Below are 21,656 nucleotides of genomic sequence, written 5' to 3'. Positions count from 1 at the left end.
GCAGCGTGCCCTGACAGCGAGCCCTACCTGCGTGCTGGGCCCATCCTGCTCGCACAGAGGCAGCAGAGCCCCGCGGCCTCTCCCCGTCCATCCTGCTCAACTAAACAGAGGCCCTGGGAGGTGCGTCTCAACTGGAGGCGGGGGGGCAGGTATAAAAATATCACTCCCTGCCCTCCCCTTGCTGGCGATTTCATGTTCTGGGATATTTTACAACTGAGACTGACCTCAAACTACCCGAGTGGGAGACTGAAAACTCACACCAGCGTAAAAGAAGTTCATTTGGGGAGAGGAAAAAAACTGGATCCAGCCTCCCAGTTACACAGCTGATGCAGAGCAAAGTCTTTTGACAAGCCACCGAATTATTGCATGCCTCGGTTTCCCCTGGTAACTGGCTTTATCTGTCCAGTACCTCCAAGGAGGGAAGACCTTGGAGAGCCTAAGATAAAAGCCAGCTACAAGATCTGCCAGCTGCAGTGAAAAACAGAAACACAACTTGTGCAATGCTTAAATGCTTTTTGCTGGAGCGGGTTTTTTCACTCAAGACGGGCTGGGCTGTTTACTGAAGGAAGAGCCCATCTTATCTCCTTGTTGGCCTTCAAGAAACATTTAAAGAAAAAAAAAATAGTTCATTTGGAGTGTGCTGGAAGCATTATCTTGTGGGGAGCCCTGCCCTACATGTCCTTTGATTGACAGCTTCCTCCAAAAGCAGAGATCAAGGGCAAAACTCACCACTGTGCAGACAGCCTGGCTGAGGCTGCAACCCCCACTTGGGCTTTGGCCCAGGGAGAAATTTGCCTTCAGAGCTTTGGAAGCCACTTTGTTCGGCACAGGAACTGGTCTGGGTCGGGTTAGCAATGAGTAGCCTTCTGGCACGACCTGCGGTCAGCAGCCGAAGGGCACAGCCCTGGGCTCGGCGCAGCTCAGTCTTCCAGTCACAGGAAAAAAAAAATGGTATTTAAAGTTTTGCTTCTGGGGAACTGGCTTATAGGTATTTAGTTAGTAGTAGAAGTGTGATCAGTTAGTTCGTACGAGTTAGCAGGGAGGGAGCATCAGGATGCTGGTCGTCTGCTCCTCACTGTAGCACTCCACGTGCCTCAGTGTCTGGGAAAGGAGGATGAATCCTCTTCTCCCACAGCACAGGGGACCAGTGGAGCTTAAGCCCTGGTTAAAGATGATGGCATCCTCAGGGGAAAAGCATTACAGCTGCATTTAGGCATTAAAGTTCCTCCTCAGGAGGGGCAGCCTTGCTCCCCACCCGCACATGGTGTGCAGGTGACTTAATATGGCAGCACAAAGCATTATAACAAGAGTCTGCATTATCCTCTCTTTGCACCCAAGGCAAAGACACTCAGGCAACTACATCTCAACCCTACTTGGGTTTAAAAAAAAATATGCATCTATATCTCACACACACACAAATAAAATAAAAATCCCGGAAAGTGAAAGACATCAGGCCTGAGTGGAAGAAAATGACCCTAATGCAATCGCTGCGATAATTCACTGCAGCGTGTGAGGCTGCTGTTACGCGTGTCAGCAGCAAAGGCTTCATTTGGGCAGGATAGTCCCCCCGAGTAAGTTCCTTGACAGTCAGGAGCAGCCACTTAGCCTGATGAATGTGCCAGCCTGCCAAGCTCCGCTGGGGCTGGGAATCTGCTCTCCTCCATAGCGCTCAGCTGTATTTTGTTGTCTCACGTGCAGCAGCTCCGAAGAGCAAACCAGAGCCGACAGCACACTCTGCTGGCAAGAAGCATGCCAAGAAGCCAGGTACTGCCCGCTGCAGCACTGTAGGAGCTGGTTGGGGTGGGGAGTTAGACTATGGTACGGGGCATATCAGGGGGTCTGCCTGGTACCGAGCAAAAAGATCTCTCTGCGGTACTTGCTGGCTGCATCTCCTACCCCATTTGGCATAACTGCCATCATCGAGAGTCCAAGACAGGAGTTGTGCATGCTTGCAAATGGTTACACCTGGATGGTCCAACACAATTAATTCCCTTACCAAGGGTAGAGCTAGGACACATCTGTGAATAACTCCTCTCCTTCATCAGTCATCTCCCTGCAGATCAACATATATTGATGCACTGAATTTTTCATGCACCCAGTTCTAGAGCAGGGGTGGGGGGGAAGAGAGAAACAAACAGAGGAGAAATGCAGAAAGCCACCAGCTGCCTTGTGCAGAAATAGATTTCAGCAATGCCAAAGTGATGTTCTTGGCTTGGGCTGTTATTGTTCTAACGCGAGAGCCGCTCTCCCGTAGTGTAGGAAGCAAAGCTGTGTTAAGCGATGAGAAAAAGCATGTCTTCAATTTCTTCTAAGTGCCCCCAAAGAGCGCCAAAGTCACCCGGCTCAAATCAGACTCTGACCCTGTGATGCCGATACGGACATTTAAAGGTAAGAGGGTGACATGGGCGGGGGCGGGAACGGACTGGAAACCAAGATGCTGAGGGCTTTGAAAAGGTCGTCTTGGTCAGGATGATTAATCTGTCTGGGTCACCAGGATCTCAGCGGACTAGGAGACAGGGGCGGGGTGGTGGTGCATCTGATGCAATCCTGTATTAAAAGGTTATTAAAATTGGGTCTTCATGATAAATTGATGTTGGCATGGCCTATGGCAGCCAGAGCTGCTGGAGCTGAGAGGCTGTCAACATGAACTGAGCTAGGAGTGATTTTTCCATGGAGGATCTAGGTTTTTGATTCCTTCCAAGGCAGCTTGAACTGTGGGGAAAGGCCCCGCCGTGCTCCATCTCATCGGGACTGTATTTCATAGAAGCAAATCTAACCAGCCACCTGTGCATGTCAGCCCACTCCCCCTGCATGCCGTCTTCCCGCCACCTGTTGTCACATCAGCATGCAAGACGGGATGGGTCTGGATCCTTCCAGCCACTGGGAAAGCTCAGACCTGGGTTAGAGGCAGCAGCTGGGGCCTGGCTCCAAGTCTCCCTACTACCCTCAGCTTCCCTGTGCCCCCCTTGCCACAAGGGACAGAGTACCGAGAGCACCAGAGGCATTTTGACGCCACGTGGGCGAGCAGCAGCATGAAATTCAAGCCCCTTTCCCCGCAGACCACTTCTACCAGTCCTGTCCCCTGGGCCCATCATCCCAGCAGGCTTCTACGTCTCCCTGAATCACAGCACTGCAAGCTAAGATTTCCGTGATCTTACCCCATTGTGTCAGACAGAAAACCTGCTCAAGGGACCTGGAAACTCCTGCCTCTGGAAACTAAAGCCAGGGTACAAAGCCAGAGGTTGGCCCCCCCATTTTGGAAGGAAAGGGGAAGGATCCTTTTAAAAAGAGCTGCTTCCCCCATTAGGTTACTCAGCCCCTAAACTCCAGTCAGCTGTCACACCCTTCCCTGCAGAGGGGTGGGAATTGCACCCGCCCCTGCTTCAGGGATTGAGGGTTTGCAGACTCTCAAACATAAAAGGTTTGAATTAGTTGGGGGTGGAAAAATGAGAGAAGGGAGGTTGGTTGGGGAGCCAGGTAGGAGGGTAGGGAACATCAAGTTATAGCAGGGCAAGGCTCCTGGCCGAAGCCCGGGGCGGGGAGGAAGGAATGAGGCCTCCTGTAATGGGTGAAGGCATTCATAAGAAGGCAGGCAAGGTACAGAGAGAAGTGGAAGGGACTTACTTATGGCACCAAGCAGCTTCAGCTCCAATTCACCCTTGCTTCAGGGCCTCCAGACCTTGCTCAGTCCACCAGGTCTGCCAAGGGCGCTGGACTCCCCAGGGGTCTTCTCCACAGGCCTCCCACGCAGGTCCCTGGACTCCCAGCTGCTTCTTGCAATTCAGGGAGTGCAACATCCTCTGCTATGGGACAGGGTCCCGGTTCAAGCTGTTCCCTCCAGCCCACCTCTACCTAGGCTCTAGCTCTTGTTCAAAATCTCTCCTCAAGTCCTAGACCCTTGCTGTGAGCAATCAGCAATGCTCTAGAAAGTGTGCACCTGAAACTGTGCTCCTCACACCCTGGACCCCCCCCAGGGCACAGCCCAGCAGCTGGGTTTTATCCCACTGAGGAGGCAGCTACTTAATAATCAGCACCTGGCCATGTTACACAGGGAGTGAGCTGCTTCCTTGACTACTTGTTGCCTTAAAGGGGCCTTGTCATGGAGCGGGAGTTGGGTTCCCCAAGTACCCACAGAGGGAAGTTGGCCCGGGCCCACTGTCCCACTTCCTTGCAGACCACAGTTTGGAAAGCTTTGCTCTCAGCCTCCCAGGTTCTCCCTAAACCCCTCACAAGCCTGGGAGAAGAGGTAGCCTCTGAATTTGCTGTGCTCCCTCTCGCCCACACAAGACGCCCAGCAGCACATTCTCACCTGCCTCCATGAGTGAATGCCAAGGGGTTACTTCCCAACCCCTCTCCTTCCACATGGCAGTGCAGGGGAGCAGCAGACTCAGGTAGCTGTCTCCATATTTTTAAAGACAGCTGCAGTGTGTCAAATGGAAAAACCTGCCACATCTTCTGGAGTCATTTCTCTGCACTGGTGCCACAGGTGGAGCCTGGCCAGTGCCACGGGAGTGGCTGTGTGTGGCAGGGGTGACCTGGCAGAGAAATGTCAACTTCTCTTCTCTTCCCTTCCCAGACTGCGAGTGCTATGGCCACTCCAATCGCTGCAGCTACATAGACTTCCTGAATGTGGTGACCTGCGTCAGCTGCAAACACAACACCCGGGGGCAGCATTGCCAGCACTGCCGCCTCGGCTTTTACCGTAACGGCTCCGCGGAGCTCGACGATGAGAATGTCTGCATCGGTGAGTAGCGGCCCTGCTCAACCCTGAAGGGGAACGGGGACCCCCCTCCCACAAGTTTCACTGGGTGGCTGCTTCAGAGTTACCTAAGTCATGGTGAGCCACAGTCCTTACTTACTGAGAGGTATCAGGCAGCCCCCTGAACTGATCTTTGCCCCCCACATCCTGCTTCTTGTGGCGAAATGCCCATGTTGACTCTCAGTGCCCCCTGGATGGGCCATCATGATTGTAGGAAGCTCACACAGCCTTAGCAGGGAAGCCTGGATCTGAACTAGCTGCTGACAGAGCCGCCATCCTATGGTGCTTCCCTTCATCCATCAAGTCTCCAGTCTCTCAGCTCTTGCTGGGTTACTGCCGGGCAGGGTCACGGGCTGCAGCACTGGAGCACTGTGCTGTGAAGTCCCTCTTGTCCTCATTCATTAGCCAGCCTGGTGTCATCGCTCTGGACTACCTGCAGGGCTACTGCCACCTGGGGAAGGAGAGAACAGCTGTGCTCTCCAGCTCTGAGCAAGGCTGAGCTGCTGACTGACAGGGCAAAACCTTTTGTTCCAGCTCAGGTGGACTCCCTGTCAGCTGCCTCCCATCCCACCCCGGTTCCACCAGTGCCAATTAGAGAGTGTATTGTATGGGATTTATGCCTGCTCGCAGGTGGGAGGCTTCTGGCAAGAAATTGGGAAGACTGCTAGGAATTAATCAAAGAGCAGACTGGCACCAGGCCTGCTGCCTCTCTCTCCAGAGTTTTTTTCTTCCTTTCATAACTGCCCTGCAGCTCCTGGCTGAGGGGCCCATTTCTGCACTCATCCTACACTGCCATAACCCCAGTCACCTCACTGTGGAGCTGCTGGCAGACTCCAGGCCCTCGCTGCCCTCTCACCCTCTCTGAGGAGGAGGAAGGCCAAGCTGCAACACCACAAGAAGCCCAGACACTTGTCTGGAGCAGGGCTGGCAGTACCGTGCCAGCACTAAATTGACTTCCTGTTCTACCCTAGCCCTCGCCCAGCCTGTCGCCTCCTAAGAGATTCAAAAGGATTAGGAGGGAAATGCCTCAGAGGAGGTACCGCAGCGCTCAGAGCCGTTGTACTGTATCGGAGCTGCTCAGCCAACCCCTGCAGCCTCAGTCTCAGACGAAGTTGAAGCAGCTGCGGTGGCCAGCAGTCTTGCAGCAGGCTAGACCCTTCCAAGTAGCCATCGCTCCACCCCATGGCTCTGTGGACCAGGCATCCCCTTGGTGGTACCTGCAGCCTTGACCCCCCACATCTGGCTCTGAGCAACCAGTTGTGTCCGAGGCAGACGCATGGGGTAGCCCTGCAGGGTTCTGGGAGTCAACCCCTCAGCTGCCACTTTAAATGCTGAGCATGGGTCAAAGTCCACACGCAACAGCATGGGGACTGAATTGTTTCTTGGGTTGCAGAGCCTGGCTGCACCCCTCAGAGCAGTGGCTGACCCAGTCTCTGGAGTATCATGCCTTGGCTGGCAGGGCAGTGCCCAGCACCAACGTCGTGTTAGCAAAGATGAGACACCTTCACAAGTCAACTTTCTCCTTGGATTTTGGAAGCTGTGGAGGGAAGGGGCAGCCCCAGATGCCAAGCCCTTAGGCAGCCTAGCGAGGAGAGCACCCCAGCAGCGGCAGCACGCTGCCCGAGTGGGTCACTAACAGCTGTGTCTTTGGACAGAATGCAACTGCAATCAGATTGGCTCAGTGCACGACCGCTGCAATGAGACCGGCTACTGTGAATGCAAAGAAGGAGCCATGGGACCCAAGTGCGACGACTGCCTCCCCAATTACTACTGGAGACAGGGTTGTTTTCGTAAGTACCCCAGGGCCGTTAGCATTCGGGGGACAGCCGTGGTTGCCACCTGACCAGGAAGCAAGGGCACACTCATCCGCTAGATGCAGGACTGGTTTGAGAAGCCCTGTCTACCAGAGAGGTAGAGAGCAGGGAGCTCTTTCTATCTTTCAATGCCAGGAGAAGGTGACCTAGGCACTGACATCCAGTAGGGCCTGGCTACAAAGCCAAGTCCCACAAGGTGCTGATGTTGCATTGAAGGGCAGCGGGCAGCTCCTTCTTGCTCCTATGGACCTGGAGCTTTGCGTGGGCCCTGGCACTGTAGGCCAAAGCCATGGGGTTAGCAGGCAGGGGCAGGAAACACAGACCAAGAAGGGGCTAGAACCTGCCTAGTCACACATTTAAGCTCCCTGCCTCACCTTGGGCAGTGGATCATCCCAATGGTTTGGCATGCAACTTGCTTTGAATCAAGGGAAGGCAACAAGACGCTTGCTGTTGCATGGGATATGGGACTCCAGGGCTGCCTGTAGCATGCAATAACTCCCCACACTGTTGGGTTTTTCTCTCTCCTCCTTCCTCCTTGCCTGGCAGCCAACATATGTGATGAGGAGCTCCTGATTTGCCAGAACGGCGGCACCTGCCACCAGAACCAGCGGTGCATCTGCCCAGCCGGCTACAAGGGCGTCCTGTGCGAGCAGTCCAAGTGCGACTCCGAGAGCCAGGACTGCGATTCAGCCTCCAGCACATACCTCAGCCTCCCTGCACTCCTCCTCAGCGCGCTCGGCCTTCAGCTGCGATGCTCGTTGGACTCCTGAATGCCAGACCCATGGGAGCCAGCTCAAGGCAAATCATCAGAGGGATCTGGGGAGACTAAGGGAATAGGTGGGTCACCGCACCACCATCTCCCCACCCTCCCTTTACTGTAGGACTTACACAACCTTGTTTGGTCTCCGTCCCCGCCAAAAAAGAGATACAGAACGTCGGGCTGGCTTTGGTCTTTCCAGCAGCAGCCTTGGTCCGGCCTCCTAGCGCTACCCAGAGGTGGCCGCAGCACAAACCCAGCTGCAAGGGGGATCTGACCAGCGTAGTGCAGAAGCTGCCATCAGACAGCATCACGAGGGACTTGCGTTACACCCTGCAAAGCCACGACTCTCTCCTTGCCCCACTTTGCACAGGCCCGTCTGGTTCCAGAGCACGGGACCCTGCCAAACAAACACCGTCACAGTCCAAGACAATTGATTTAATTTCACATCTTTTTATTTTTTCCTCTCCTCCTTCCTCTGTGGTTTTGAAAGAACCAGTCATGACCGCTCCCCACAGCCCTAGAGACTGGAGTCCAAAGCACCCACGGGGCCTCTTCGGTCCATCCTTGCTGCATAGCCCTACGTTTCATTGTGGGCCTGGCAGGGCCCTAAACATACGGTTGCCTACAAAACCTAGTTGCTGCATTCATCAAGTTTTCTATTCTGGTTGTCAGATTTTGATTTCCTTTTCTTGCACTTGGCGAGGACACAAGGGCCGCTGCGTGCATGGTAGATCAGGAGTGTGATGTCTAATGCCGGCATTTCCTTATAGTGTACGGTTCAAATCCTCTTTTGGTAGAGAATTATTTTTGTTTGGATTAAAAGTTATAAAAGAACCGCAGGCTAAAGGGGCGTTTTACCACGGGCCTTTGATTATGGTGTATAACCCTTCAGTAAAGCAACTATTAATTGCTGCTTGCCCACCACGTTTTCCTTTTTGTGTGCAGCTAATTACCGGTAAAGACTTATTTTTTGATTCATAACGTCCTCTTGTGTTTTCTGACTCAACACCTAGGTGCAAGCTATGGTGAGGGTGGGATAAATCATTTAGCACAAGTAATTTTTAAAAAATTACACTGCTGAATCAGCTTACAAGTAAACCCAATCCCTCCCCAAGCAGAGACCAGGTGCTTTTTAAAACAGGGGTCTTAACAAAAATCGTCGACTATTTGAAATACCATCTCCAAGTCATGCCGCAGCAGAATAAGGCTGGCTAGCAGTCTCCCGAGGGATTCCTCTATTAAAAATACCGTGCCCCACAGGCATGGGTGACTGGTTTAGATTTGCACCTTTGTTGAAAAAGGTCGATCCTAAGAGGTTGCTTGAAGCAACCACAACCTTTGATTCTCAATGGGGAGGCCAGCAGGCAAAGGGACATAAAGCCCACTAACATGCTGCAGTGGTGGAAGGCATTTGAAGCTATCCGCTGTGGAAGGTAGATGGAGAAGTCTTAGAAGCGATGCACGATGCATATGCATATTTGAAATGTGAGCACCCAGGTCTGATATGCACTTGGGAACTGGGAATCTACCCTCTCCTTCATAGTTCACTTATACTAGGATCATGTTTTCAACCACAGGGGCTAGCCCAGGAGTTGTACCGTCTATCCTGTAGTTATCCATTGTCACATTCATGTGCAGTATTCCTTTATCCATAGCACTGTCCTTTTCCTTTAGTCTCTCTCTCCTACTTCAGTACACTTTCCATTGACACCGAGCCCCTTTCCTCCTCTCAGCTCTAGCCCACAGCTGCCGCTGGCACTCTCTCAGGCCTGAAATAACTACTCCAAGCACCCCCGCACAGCTCTTGAAAGAGAAAAGCCAGAATGCAGCAACCCCCTTGTGAAAGCATGACAGCCAGGTTTAGAGCTTGGCCCTTTCAGAACCACCACTCAGGCTTTTTTCCAACAAAGCAACTCCATAGCTAGGAGCAGAAGGGGGCAATTATTTCTTGGAGTTATCACAAAGGGGCACACAACATACTTTATGGCTGCTGAACACAGGTGGTAAAAAAGGAAAGTAAAATAAAACCCCACAACACCTATGTTCTAGTGTTGGGATCTTCAATAGCTATTGTAGAAGGGGATGTTACTTAAGTACCACAACTGTAATACACACACCACACAGAGCTCTCTCACAAAGGAAATTAAACGATCTACAGACTTTGAATGGGAGTAACTTGGAATAGGCAGTTTTATAGTGTGCTCCCCAGGTCCGAAGCAAGGGAAGGCTCTCCCCCAAGCTCATCTTCAGGATCTGGCCCTGCTTGTCGTCTTTCAAAAAGACGGTATGCATTTCAGCTGCCAGAGGAACTGCAGATGTTAACAGGGCAAGCAGCAAGGAACAGCCTCAGAGCGGGTTCCTTCCCTCACTCCTTAAATACTATGCTTAAGAAGCAAAAGTTTTTAGAAAGCTTGGGAGAACTGCAGCACTGCAAGTGCATTAACGCAAGATGACGCAGGCATCTATCCAAAGGGGAAAAAACCACCAGTGAAAAAAAAATTATACATAAAGTCCCCTTTGAACTTTCATAACTGGCATGCACTTGATTCACATTCTGGAAGACTCATGCTTAAAAGCTGGAGTCTTTTGGGTAGCGATGGTGAATGCTTTTAAAAACAGGTAAAATTATATATTGTGCCTGATGCAACTTATGGGAAGGAACTGTGGTATCTGAACCCTTTCATGTGACATGATTAAACATCACCAGACTCCATCACCACAGCTACAGAATTCAAAGCAATAATAGTTTGACTGTCTGCAGAGTCATCCATCCACGAATAAATATTAGAAACCTTTCTCGGCTGGAGACAAAGTATGTGTGGGGGGAATCTATGGCTGCTGGAAATAATTAGAGCTACGTGACAGGTTTGGGTTTGGTGTTTTTTTTTTAAATGAAAGCACATAATTCATCTGAAAAGGTTGATGCTCAAGGAGGTAAAGTGCCAACTAGGTTAAAGGGAGAAGCTTTGCACATGCTACAACCACTTAAAAAGGTATTGTCCCACCTGCTAAATCCTGTACTTGAACTGGTTTCCATGAAATGGCCCAAATGTTAGCGGGGTGAAATAAAAAAGCAAAAGCTCAGTATTTATCTTTAAGAAAGAGGAAATTTGGGTTTTAAAGATACTTAAAAAGCAGAGTCCTCTCAGAAGGGGTTCTGGATCTAGTCATGAACTTGGGAGAGTTTTGCTAGGCTATGACTGGTGCACACAGGCTCCCAAAGCTAGAAGAGCTTTAAGTTGTTTGTCCTAAGATATTTTTGAGGAGATGAGAGGAGGGAGGGTGGGAGGGGCAGAAATTTAAGACAGACGTGCTCTTACCATTCAAGTGGACAAGCCTAAAGAGTCCCGATTTTTGTAGTTATTTTCAGTTGATCCAGTGCTAGCCAAGATCTGTCTTGACGGACTCTGGCAGGCAGCCTGACGTAGGTCCCTGCAAACACTGGGGATTTTAAGACAGGCAGTGAGGCTCCTCAGGTCAGGAAAGCACCGACTCCTACTGGAGAGAAGTTCTCAGTGAAATCCAAGACAACACCGGATAGCGTTCTGTATCTGCAACCTGCCAGACTAGGAAGCCAGGATTTCCACAAGCTGAACCCTCCCTGAGGTATCAAATGTGCACTTCTGCCCACCACTATCTGCCTGGGCATTGATGGGAAACAAGTGTATACATTAGCCGACAGGAACGTCTGGCTAAGAGGCTTCACCTGTCAGAGGCATGCCACGTGCCACGCTGCTTAGCTTACATTTGCACTGAAAATAAGGCAACGTTTCTTTCCAAGCCTTTAAAAAGGAGGAGGGAAGCCTTACGTACAACTTGGGAATGGACCCTGGCGGATGGAAATTGCATTAGCCTGTTTAGCATTCTAAATTCCATTTACAATACACCAGTTGGTTTCATCTATTATTTATTCACGCCAAGCAGAGGGAAATGTCTGGCCAGTTTAGCAAGCACAGCTCCCCTTATTGTGGTACTGCTACGGTAAATACCGTCTGCAAATAAACAACCAACCTTCAGCTGTCAGTTATTGAAGATGATGTACTCTCGTTCCTAAGCAGAGAGATCATTATCTTAGCTTGCCCACTCCATTGGTTGCTCCTTTAAAAAGTCCCTGGGTTTCTTATCACTATCCATCTCCACCTTTGCATAACCACCTACCACATGCTTACTAACTTGGCTTTATTCCCAACCGACTTCTGTATATTCTTGACCCATGGTTTTTCATCCGGTACCACTGCAAAGCACCCACACAACTCACAGCACATTATGCATGAAGAAGGGCATGTCTCATTTCCATTGTGCAGACTAGGAAAGAGGCTGAGAAGTCAATTCACTTGCTCAACATGACACAGCAACAGCGAGTCAGTGGCACAACTGAAAGAGGATCCTCCTCCCCAATTCACAGACCTGCACCTTTGGTCCAGGGCATCATGCTGCCTTCTCATCAGCAAGTCACACACAACTGGTCTACAGAGGCTGAGAACTCCAGCTTTCTACCAGCAGCACTAGAGCTGAGAAGGCAAGAACAGAAATGCAGTTTAAACCTATTTTAAGCTGAGTTAGGACAATGCTAAAATGACAGAGTTGCCAGGCCACTGCATGCACTCGTGCAACACCAAAGGAGATTTCCCCACAAAGGCCGCGTGCAGATGAGCACGGCCATGGGGTACACGGTGCTGCAGACATAACGCATGTTCCATTGTTCTCTGTGCTGCAAGGAAGCAGTGTGGAGTGGGGTTTTTTGCCCCCTGGATATCCAGGGGGCAAAAAAACCTGTGGAGATAAAAAAAGCGGACCTGTGCATGCAGCAAAAGCATGTGCTGCCCAAAGCCGGAGCCAAGCTGGCCAGAACCACACTCCACTGCCAGACAGGCTCGCCGCTGTTGCAGCCCCTGGAGGCCCCCACTCGGGGTAACTTGCTGCGTGCTAGGACACATGGCACAGGCATTCCCTGGGGACAACTAGTGCCGGCACAAGCTGCACTGCTGCTAGTTGTCCCCGGGGAACCAAACGTCCACGCGAGCCTGAACGCGGCCAATGAGTTTACTTAGGCAGGTTTTAGCCCTGATGCCAAACACCTCACACAAGCAAAGGGATGAGGGCACCTGGTACAAGTCCAGAGGTAGGTTACCTCAATGAACTGCTTGGTCTCACCTGGCAGTAATGCTGATTTCTGTACCCACACCAGGCAGGGCTATAACCTCACCCCTGCACTCAACCTCTCTCCTTTCACAGTTCGTTTGTAGTGAAACCTGTACAAGGGAAAATACCTTACTAAGCAATTGCCTGTCTGGATACAAGTATAGTAAAACTTGAGCATCTTCCTCCCAACTTATTTTGGTGCAAAGATCAAATTAAACAATTTTAAGTTAAAAATAAATGGTGTCAGTGTTGCACTCATTCGTTAGTAACTTTTTCAAGCAAAACAACTACCATTGGAAATGCTTCTTCTAGTTCCACTCTCAAACAGGAATATGGGAGAACTGACAGTTTATGTCCATATTCCCAATTCAGGAACCAGTGAGAAAGAAAAAGCAGGGTGGGGGAATAGATGACAAGTAGATGGCAAATATGGTTATCCACTCTACTAAAAGGATTATTACATGACATGCAGGCAATGAAAGGGTTGTGGAGAAGATATACTGCCAATGGAACAACACTGTACCAGGTACCTTTTAGTACATTTAATATACATTCTCTGGGTGAGTAATGTCACATTAAGTGTTCTGAATACATCTGGAAGAAAAAGTACCAATAAAACTATGAAAGTTCTTGTTTTTATTACATCAAACTCCTGGCAGGTTCCATGTAAAAAAATTAAAAAGGTGCAAACTCAGTCCCTACATTCCTAATTTAAAAAAACATACAACGCTGATAGACTGGTATGCTGGAACTAGCAACTGTGGAAAGATAATGTCCACAGGATCAGATAAAAAGCAAGCGTTAAACCACAAGTTCCTTTAATGGTAATAAAAGCCTCTGAGAGGTTGTAACATCATCATCAATTAGGGTTTATTGAAAAAATACACAATTTATAAAACTACATGCACAAAGCAGAAGCGATGCAATGCCACGAGGACAATATTGGACACAAGAACAAAATTCTTTCTGGCATGACAGGTACTGTTATTGGGATAAGTTATGCTCTGGAATGTACAGCTGATTTAGTGGAAGAGGAGTCCCAAGAAGGTTTCTTTTCTTTTAAAAAAAATTGCTTGACAGATTTCCATTTAATGGTTAGAAAAGCATTCCCTGACTGAGACCGATTTTGCCTTCATTTATTTACATAAATACGCATTACATGGTTTCCATAGCTATAGGATCCTACAGCAGTTTGCAATCAGCCCTTTTAACCCATATTGAGCAAATACAGCAGGAAACATGATGTTGCAGCAGCGAGGAGAGACACAAGGTTTATAAAGGAAGACTGCTTCAAAGCGTTCCTATTTAGCATAGATGTAGATCCACTCTGGGCACAGAGTCTGTCATCTGAGAGTTATAAAGACTCTGAACTCCTGATGACAATAAACAATTCAGTCCAAAAGCTCTTCTCCTTTCACATCCCCAGCAGATCATGCATAATACCGAACAGCTTTCATGATTGCTTAAGGAGCTGCTGGTAGGTTAAATAAAGCAGTGACAAAAGGACTGTAACGCCATGACAGTTAAACGAAACTTTGGGGCTAAAACTCTGGCTTGTCAGTTTGGTGACTTCACTGCACATGCCTCCCCGAGGCCAGAATTTGCCTCTTTCAATACCCACTACCATTACTGTTACAGGTGACAGCAGGCAGTGACTGGGCCATGCAGATACAGCGAGAGCACCTTCGGGTATATTTATTCAGCTGTCACTGGAAAAGCACGTCTCTGCCCCTGCTTGGATGTATGAATTTATATCAATTTACATTTAGGCTACTGGCCTATTATTCTTCCAACAGTTATAGCATGTCTGTGTTTTGTGGTGACACCTCAACTTAGGAGGTGTTTGTCAGTGGTTTGAAAGGCATAAGCCTAGCATGAATCATTACACCAAGCATTGGGTACAAGATGTAAACACAATCATTAGCAAAATTTTTTAATCTGTGGCAGGCAAGTGAGGCAGAATTCATTCTCTCGTGTTACAGATAACTGTGAAAACTCCTTTGGTATTGGAACCAAAATTAATGTATGTGCAGGGCTGGGCATACACTGTTTATTAAGTCAGATCACTGCACTATTAGCCTATTCTCAGAGACACAATGAGGATAAGTCTTAACTCTGCATCTTAAAAGGCGGGTTCAAGTCTTACCAGGTCTTACTTAAATAAGTAAGTTTGATGGCTTCTTCCTAGTCCTGAGGTCATTTGTCCACACCACAAATGGTTTTTTCTCCTCAAATTAGACTTTGGAAAAGAATGGCAGGGGTTTACGCAGGTTGAAAACATTAAGTACTTTAAGTGAAATGCATGGGGAAAATTTCTTCCTCGTCTGCATGGCATCTAGTTCTAGTCAGTGTCAACCCTTCAAAAGACATCTTCATGGTCATAAGGAAAGTATGTTTTCAGCACCATCTGCATGCCATAAACAGTGCTGCTAGCTGTTGGGTTTTATAACCCTAAATATTTCTTATATTATTCAAAGAATAGCTTTGTGGGAATGTGAGCACGTTCTATGAAGAAGCAAATCCACTTGTATTTTCTTTACATTCCATTAAGAAATTATTAGGAGGAGAATAGGACTTTCTTGGAAAAAAGTAGTTATTGCAGCTTTATTTTTTCTTTTTACTTGTATAGTACCTGAACATCAACATCGTAAACAGAATCTGACAATACTCCTACTTAAGCTCTAACAGCTTTCCCTTGTTGCCTCTGTAGATATCAACAAGCTCTCTAAAACAAAGCCAAAGATCAGCATCATTAAGCTTTAACTAGATCTCTGATCCAGATTTCATGTGCTACTACTTTTTTCTGAAATGGAGTGATCAGGCCTGACAAGTTGAAGACATGGCAAAACCTCCGCTCCTACCAACTTCAGCGGGAACCCAGATACTTTCCTGCGTTGAATGCTAGTCTCTTCTGACTCCACTCAACTGATGCCAGCAGACTAAGGACTCCAGTTGACAAATAAGCAGCCAGAACATGGGATCCTTTGTTCCTTTGAAAGGAGGAAATAAAATATACAACACAAGCATCTCTCTCTGTTGAACACTCACCCACTCGTAATTTTCAACATGGAACCAGTTGAAATTTAGAAATAATAAAAAAGAAATCTGACTTGTTACCACCATCGCAATCTTTTCAAGACTTTCCATTTGCTATTAAATAAATCAGACCTGCTAACAATAAAAATCTAGTTAGATTTTCTATTGATTCTTTAAAAAAAAAAAAAAAAAATCTTTCATTGAGAAATTAGCATTTAGCCAGGAAAACAAGCAGCAGCACACTCACTCAGTTGAACTTTAAAATAACTCTGTATACTATACAAATATACAATCCTGAAACATTTACATTTGACTTTTGAGGAAGACTGTTCAAAACTTACTACTGTTACATACAAGACAACTACCCACCTTGTACTGCAGGTATGACCCCCCCCCCATAGTCAAATGTTGGGATAGAAAAAAAAATATAAAGGACATTTGTTTTTCAAATGTAGTCCACATTTCTAAGGACTCGCTGGGACTCATTTTAGTAGGGAATGCTGCCTGCTGTAGTTGATCCTGTGAAGATGTCAGTTAAGAGGAGATCTTTCTCCGCTTGGCACTACTGAAGCCTGTGTCCTCTGGTGACCGTTCCGATGCTCTCCTTTGTGCATAGAGGCTGGCCCTGTCTTTGTTCCCCTCAGTCTTATTTTTTTGGTCTCCTTCACTTTTAGTTCCTGCCTCTCTCATGGTCACAGAAGCATTCTTGTCATGGTCCTGCCTAGCTATGTGGGAAGACCTGACAGGCAAGTCTGGCTGTCTCTCAGACTGGCTGGACTTGGTAGAAGTGTCTGCCTTGGAGACAGAGGGTGGTACAGTGCTGCTCTGACTCCTGTGAGCTGAAGATGCATCAGAGACCCTTGGTGAGGTCATTTCTGGGTTTCTCAGAGGTGAGGGCTTACCATTCTTGAAGGCCTGCTCCTTCCCTGTTGCTTCACTTCTCTTAGCCAGTCTTGGATCCCGTTGTCTCTCTTGAACAGCAGGCTGCACTGCAGCCCTCGCTTCTGTGGGTCCAGTGACACCCCTGGCATCTGAACCCTGAGATTCTTGTGACCGTTTGAGCCCTCCGCTATCTTGTGCCAAGGGTCCAGCACTGTCACACTGTCTCCTAGAACTGTTGCTGTCTTTTTTGTTGGTGACATCAACCTGCCTATCACTGCCTGAACAAGGCTGCCCTTGAGTAGTCTTTTCAGGCGGTGCAGTACTGGGACAACGGGGAGGTGGCCGTGGCAATGCTGGCTTGAACTTTAGGATTTTAGCAGCATCTTTCTTATAGGTCTTGTAACTCGTCTTAATGATGGCACCCCTCCTCTGAGCATCCTGTATCAGCTCATTCCAGTCTTTATTTTCCTGAAAAAGAAGAAAAAGTTGCCAAAAGAAACCAGTGCAAAAAGAAGTCTGAGCATGCATACAGGGCTCTTTTTCAGTCTGCACAACTTTACTTCACGCTGCCCTCACAGGGACTATATTTACATTTTCTCCAGGAAGGAAAGGTTCTCTCAAACGTTTCATTTAAAAGCAAAAAGGCCTCATATGGGAGGATCCTTTCAGCTGCTGCTGCACTAGCAGAGATAAAATGACAACGCCTGGATGGAACCACCAAATTAAGGATTGAAGTCCCTCTCTATGCCAAGCAGGATTAGAATATGGCTCGACTGCCACCTAGCGGTATATCAGAGGGGCACAACAGAACTTGACAGTTTGAAGGGCCATTAGGCTAGAAATCTATATAACTTTTAAAAAAAATGGATTTGAGTATTTAAAAAGTACTTTAAAATACCTCTGCACCAACAGGTCATTTCTAGCCATTTGTGTGGCTGCACACCCACATTTTCTTGTTTAAACAAGAAAAAAGGTTTCCTTTTAGTGCTGTACTCAAGATTCAAATAAATAGGGAAAAAGGACTGGCTATTCAGGGAAAACTGTGAAACAGTGCTAGGAAATCCACATCGTAAACTGAAGTCCATTGCAGGTGGCGGGGGGGATGGAGGGGTGTGGATTTTTAAGTTAATCAGTTATAGTCCTTAGGCATTCTTTACCATGAGTAGGCAACACAATCTCAGACATAAGCAAGTTGTGAGAGCTGAAATTCAAAAAGGCATGCTGGCTTCCTATGTGCATAAGATTTTATCATCTGTCAGGCTGAACCTACTCGACACAGATCACCATGTATAAGGACAAGGAGATTGTGAGAACAGGAACATTTCCTAGCTATCTTTTAAATAAGGATCTCTAACCTGAGTGGTTTAACTGAACAAAACAAAAAAAACCCACAGCTTCAGAACAGTCCTGGCACTTCCACTAATTACAATGAACAAACCACCAGGAGAAAAACAGGTCAAGTACAGCTCACAGTGTTTTAAGTAATTCAGCTAATATCGTCTCCCTCACCTGCCTTCCTCCTCACTTTAAGCTGTTCTGTTTATGACCTAAAGTTCTAGCAGCAATGAGATGAGCAGGACATCAATAAGCCAGGAGTTGGGAGTAACCTCACTTGGTCTATGCCTATTTGGCCTTCTTAGCATGTGCTAAAACAGTAACTTCTCATCAGGAAACACAGTGCAGTTCAGCTATAAACCAAAAAAGAACAAAGCCTGAGAGCGAGGGGCAATGTGGATTCTCTGATCCAATCCCCTCATGTGCAAGTCACTACGACAGTGGAAGACTCTTCCTGGTAACTGCTTTCATCTGTTGACACGGGAGAGAATGGGGAGTCTGGACTGTATGAACTCGGCAACTTTAAAACAGATCTCTCTTTCACAAGAGGGGTGGGCTTAGGAACAGCTTTCACTCCCTTATTCCTGAAATGTGGAACAGGAGCTGCTGCAATTCAACCCTGCACCTACCATGAGTGTTTTTAATCTTCCAAGTATAAAGAGGCTCAATTTGGCTCGGGTGATGGTAACATTCAGACGCTGAAGACTTGCCAGAAACCTACAATAAAGGAACAAAACTAAGTTGCTGTCTCTTCCATGACTAACTCAGATTTTTTAAGAACTGAACATTGTTGAAATAAACAGAGAACAGTAGTGAAGAAGGCCTTGTCCTCCACTCCCTGCTCCCACACCTTCTCTTCCCTACTCAGCAGGCCTTGGTTGCTACCCACCCTCCCTTTATTACTTTGCTCCCTGGTACAGAATCCCTCCCTGGCAAAGAATCATCAGAAGCTCCTCCTGCTGCCACTATCTTCTTTTTTAGTGGCCTCTCTGCTCCCTCCTTGTACCCACCCCTGCTGTTTTCAGATTAATCCATCTCTTAAATCATCTTATTTTTCCTATGACTTCCCTTCCCTCACCAGACTCACAGATGGAAGACAGCAACTTTATTTCAGTTGTCAAATTCTCTGAGTTTCCTTTAATGAACTGAAATACATCAATACTATCTGTTAGGATTAAAAGGAAAACTTTCTATTTAATGTTTCAATACTGTTCTTGAATATTTTATTCATTTTAAAAGGTGAACTGCAAAAGGAAAAACATTACTGATGTAATTTCTGCTCCGTTGTGATGCATTAACACCCGACATTTTTATTCCTTGCCCCAAAAAAATGTGAAATTAGAACCATAAGGTCACATCCAGCCTGTTTTTTTTTACTGGAGGACTCAATATACAACAGGATCACAGCATCACAAAAGACCATACTGAACCTTGGTAGGGAATGAAGCTTCCTTCACTGTTTATAGCTCCAGTTCTGCCAACATCCATTTAACAAACTCCTAACAAGCCCCCTGGGAAAAAACTAATCTCCCAGGCCAGCGCCCACACACTCTTGCAACAACGACTGAGAAGGCTGCCAATTTCAGTGCCTGCACTCTACATAGGAAATATATGAAACAACTTCTGATCAGTATTTGGCCAACACAGATCTCTAATCAGCCCTGAAATTAAAACCTTGAGTTGAGCTCAACAGTCATATAACTGCTTGACTGGAGGGTTGCTTGCCGACAGTAATTTAATATCAAAATGTCCAAGTACCAGCTCTGGGAACTACCACAATATTAATGAAACACGCCTTCCTGCAGTTTCACACATAGGGTGCTCAAAACTCTCAGTCACGGAAAACAACCTGTCAAATGGCCCATCATTAAGAATTTTGAGAAAAAGAAGAGCTCTCTAGTGTAGACCATCACACCTCCACAAGACAACTGGAAAGCAGAAATTGATGTTCCTAAGATTGTTCAGGTAAAAGTTTTAATGTACGCTGAAACAGTGAACTGATCACTTGCCCTCCCATACAGGAAGGTAGACCACAATGATCACAAAACAGCCAACCTTAAAGCTGTCCAAATGGAAAATGAATAATGGGGAAAGCATTTTACAGCAAGAAAAGGCTGAGAGGCCATCTTGTGACTGCCTACAAACTCATCGGGGCAGGGTCAGCAGGGAATAGGGGATATTCTGTTTACCAGGGCACCCCTCGGGGTTACAAGAAATAACGGCTACAAACTGAAGGAGAATAGATTTGATTGGACATAAGGAAGAAATTCTTTACAGTAAGGGCTGCCAAAATATGGAATGGGCTTCCAAGGGAGGTGGTGCTTCCCCCTCACCTTGGAGGTATTCACGAGGAGATTAGACAGGCACTCTTTCCTGGCTGGAGCAGGGGGTCAAACCCTATGATCTATCTGGTCCCTTCCAACGCTAGAAATCTATGAATCTATGTCTGTAAAGAGCTTAATACAACCTGGCTGACAAAAACCAAAAAGTGAACCCCATGTGAGCACCCAGCTGGAGAATCAGTCAGCTAGACCGGGGGGGCGGGGCAACCTGTGACATGTGCCACAAATAGTGCTAGCAGCTGCTGTTTGGAAAGAAATGGAAAGACATACCCAATCGACCCATGTGCACTGTTCGCTCGGACACATGTCACTATAATGCAGTCTTTCTGTCGGCCCTGGAACCCGTCCACTGTGTCAACTTCTCCGGCTCTAGAAAGGAAAAGAATGGAGAGCCATATAATGACCTACCCAAACATCCTCAACACTTCTAGGAAAGTTTAAACCTATTGAAATAAACCATGCTGTAAACTTCTGTTTCTAACCAATGAGGAGATAGAGCATCATGCACTGTCCTGAAAACATTCACCTTCATTTCCCGATGCCAAGATTATTACTGAAATGCCATTCAGATGTAGTATAGATTAGGAATCAATTTTACAAGTGTGCTCTTTATGCACTGCATTTGAAAGCATGCCTAAGTCTCCCTCAACAATGCAGTTGGTGCAAAAGACAAATTGCCCACAAAAATCCTTGCTTCTTTAGTAAGTTGTTTTTAAACAGCATAAGAGGCATGAACTAGAAAACGGTACCAAAGGACCTCACTAACAGAAAAGACTTGAATTCCTGTCTATACTTTTGACTGATGCAGCCAAGTGTCAGATTTTTCACAGCGTCAAGAAATACTAACTGTAACAGTTTCTACCCTACTTAACATAGGAAAAGCAAAAGGACTTCCATCTAAGGGGATATAGTCCCATTCAGAACCTGTGGGGCAATTTTACCTGTCTTTTCCAAATTCTCTGTCCAATTCTTGTTGAATTATCTTTTTCTGTGCATTGTAAGGGGTGATTATTCCAATGTTACGAGAACCAGTATCCTTTCTTTTTTCTTTTATTGTTTTAATTAATTCCACCACCAGCTTCACTTCCTGGGGATTTGCAAAAGAACTGAACAAGAGAAAGAAAAGATTCAATACATGTATGTGTATTTCCCAGTGATCTTTCCAACGCAATACTTCAGTGCAAGCCACGTGCTTTGATTTGCAATACCTCTTCATGCTCTATACTTCTACAGTTCCCTTAAAGTCTCAAAGCATTTTACAAGGAACCAGCAAGTTAGCGCTACTGTTGGGAAATATCTGCTGTGAAAGGTGGTGATGCTTTTATCATGTGAGCTCTGAAAATTTTCAAATATAATTCCTCATTTGATGGGGGGTGAGGAACACACTAACTCTGCCCTCCAGCATCATAAATCACAGGATTATATGGTGAAGAGCAAGTCAGTGACATCATACAGACCTGGAGAACAGGTTCTAGGTTAAGCAACGACAGTTGGTATGAACTGACTGCTTGTAAGCCACCAAACCAAGGCGCCTGGGACCAAAAGTCCACGCTACCACAAAGAGAGTATTAATTTAAAACTTGCAC

General features: G+C 47.1%; 2 protein-coding genes across 5 annotated transcripts in view; one reads left to right on the top strand and one right to left on the bottom strand.

The window, feature by feature from the left end:
• The window catches only part of NTNG2 (netrin G2), a 66,340-nt gene extending 58,026 nt beyond the window's left edge, over nt 1-8,314 (top strand). Inside the window, exons 6-10 of one of the 2 annotated variants that reach the window (XM_090021962.1) lie at nt 1,699-1,764; nt 2,314-2,388; nt 4,577-4,744; nt 6,415-6,549; nt 7,120-8,314. In XM_090021962.1, coding sequence (XP_089878088.1) covers nt 1,699-1,764; nt 2,314-2,388; nt 4,577-4,744; nt 6,415-6,549; nt 7,120-7,343 — 668 coding nt within the window. In that variant the 3' untranslated portion in view covers nt 7,344-8,314. The remainder of the gene's footprint in view (nt 1-1,698; nt 1,765-2,313; nt 2,389-4,576; nt 4,745-6,414; nt 6,550-7,119) is intronic. The other variant, XM_090021963.1, reaches the window with a different exon arrangement.
• A 5,006-nt stretch (nt 8,315-13,320) lies between these two features.
• SETX (senataxin) overlaps nt 13,321-21,656 on the bottom strand; it is a 41,209-nt gene continuing 32,873 nt past the window's right edge. For 2 of the 3 annotated variants that reach the window (XM_090021763.1, XM_090021764.1), the window contains exons 22-25: nt 21,012-21,176; nt 20,341-20,439; nt 18,358-18,445; nt 13,321-16,861 (exon numbers count right to left, since the gene is read on the bottom strand). In XM_090021763.1, the coding sequence (XP_089877889.1) occupies nt 16,046-16,861; nt 18,358-18,445; nt 20,341-20,439; nt 21,012-21,176 (1,168 nt within the window). In that variant the 3' untranslated portion in view covers nt 13,321-16,045. The remainder of the gene's footprint in view (nt 16,862-18,357; nt 18,446-20,340; nt 20,440-21,011; nt 21,177-21,656) is intronic. The other variant, XM_090021765.1, reaches the window with a different exon arrangement.

The sequence above is a fragment of the Crocodylus siamensis genome, chromosome 11 (genome assembly GCF_052110815.1).
Source record: "Crocodylus siamensis isolate JL-2025a chromosome 11, ASM5211081v1, whole genome shotgun sequence".
NCBI lineage: Eukaryota > Metazoa > Chordata > Crocodylia > Crocodylidae > Crocodylus > Crocodylus siamensis.
The sequence above is the reverse complement of the archived record's forward strand: the minus strand, read 5'-3'. Positions and strand labels throughout refer to the sequence as shown.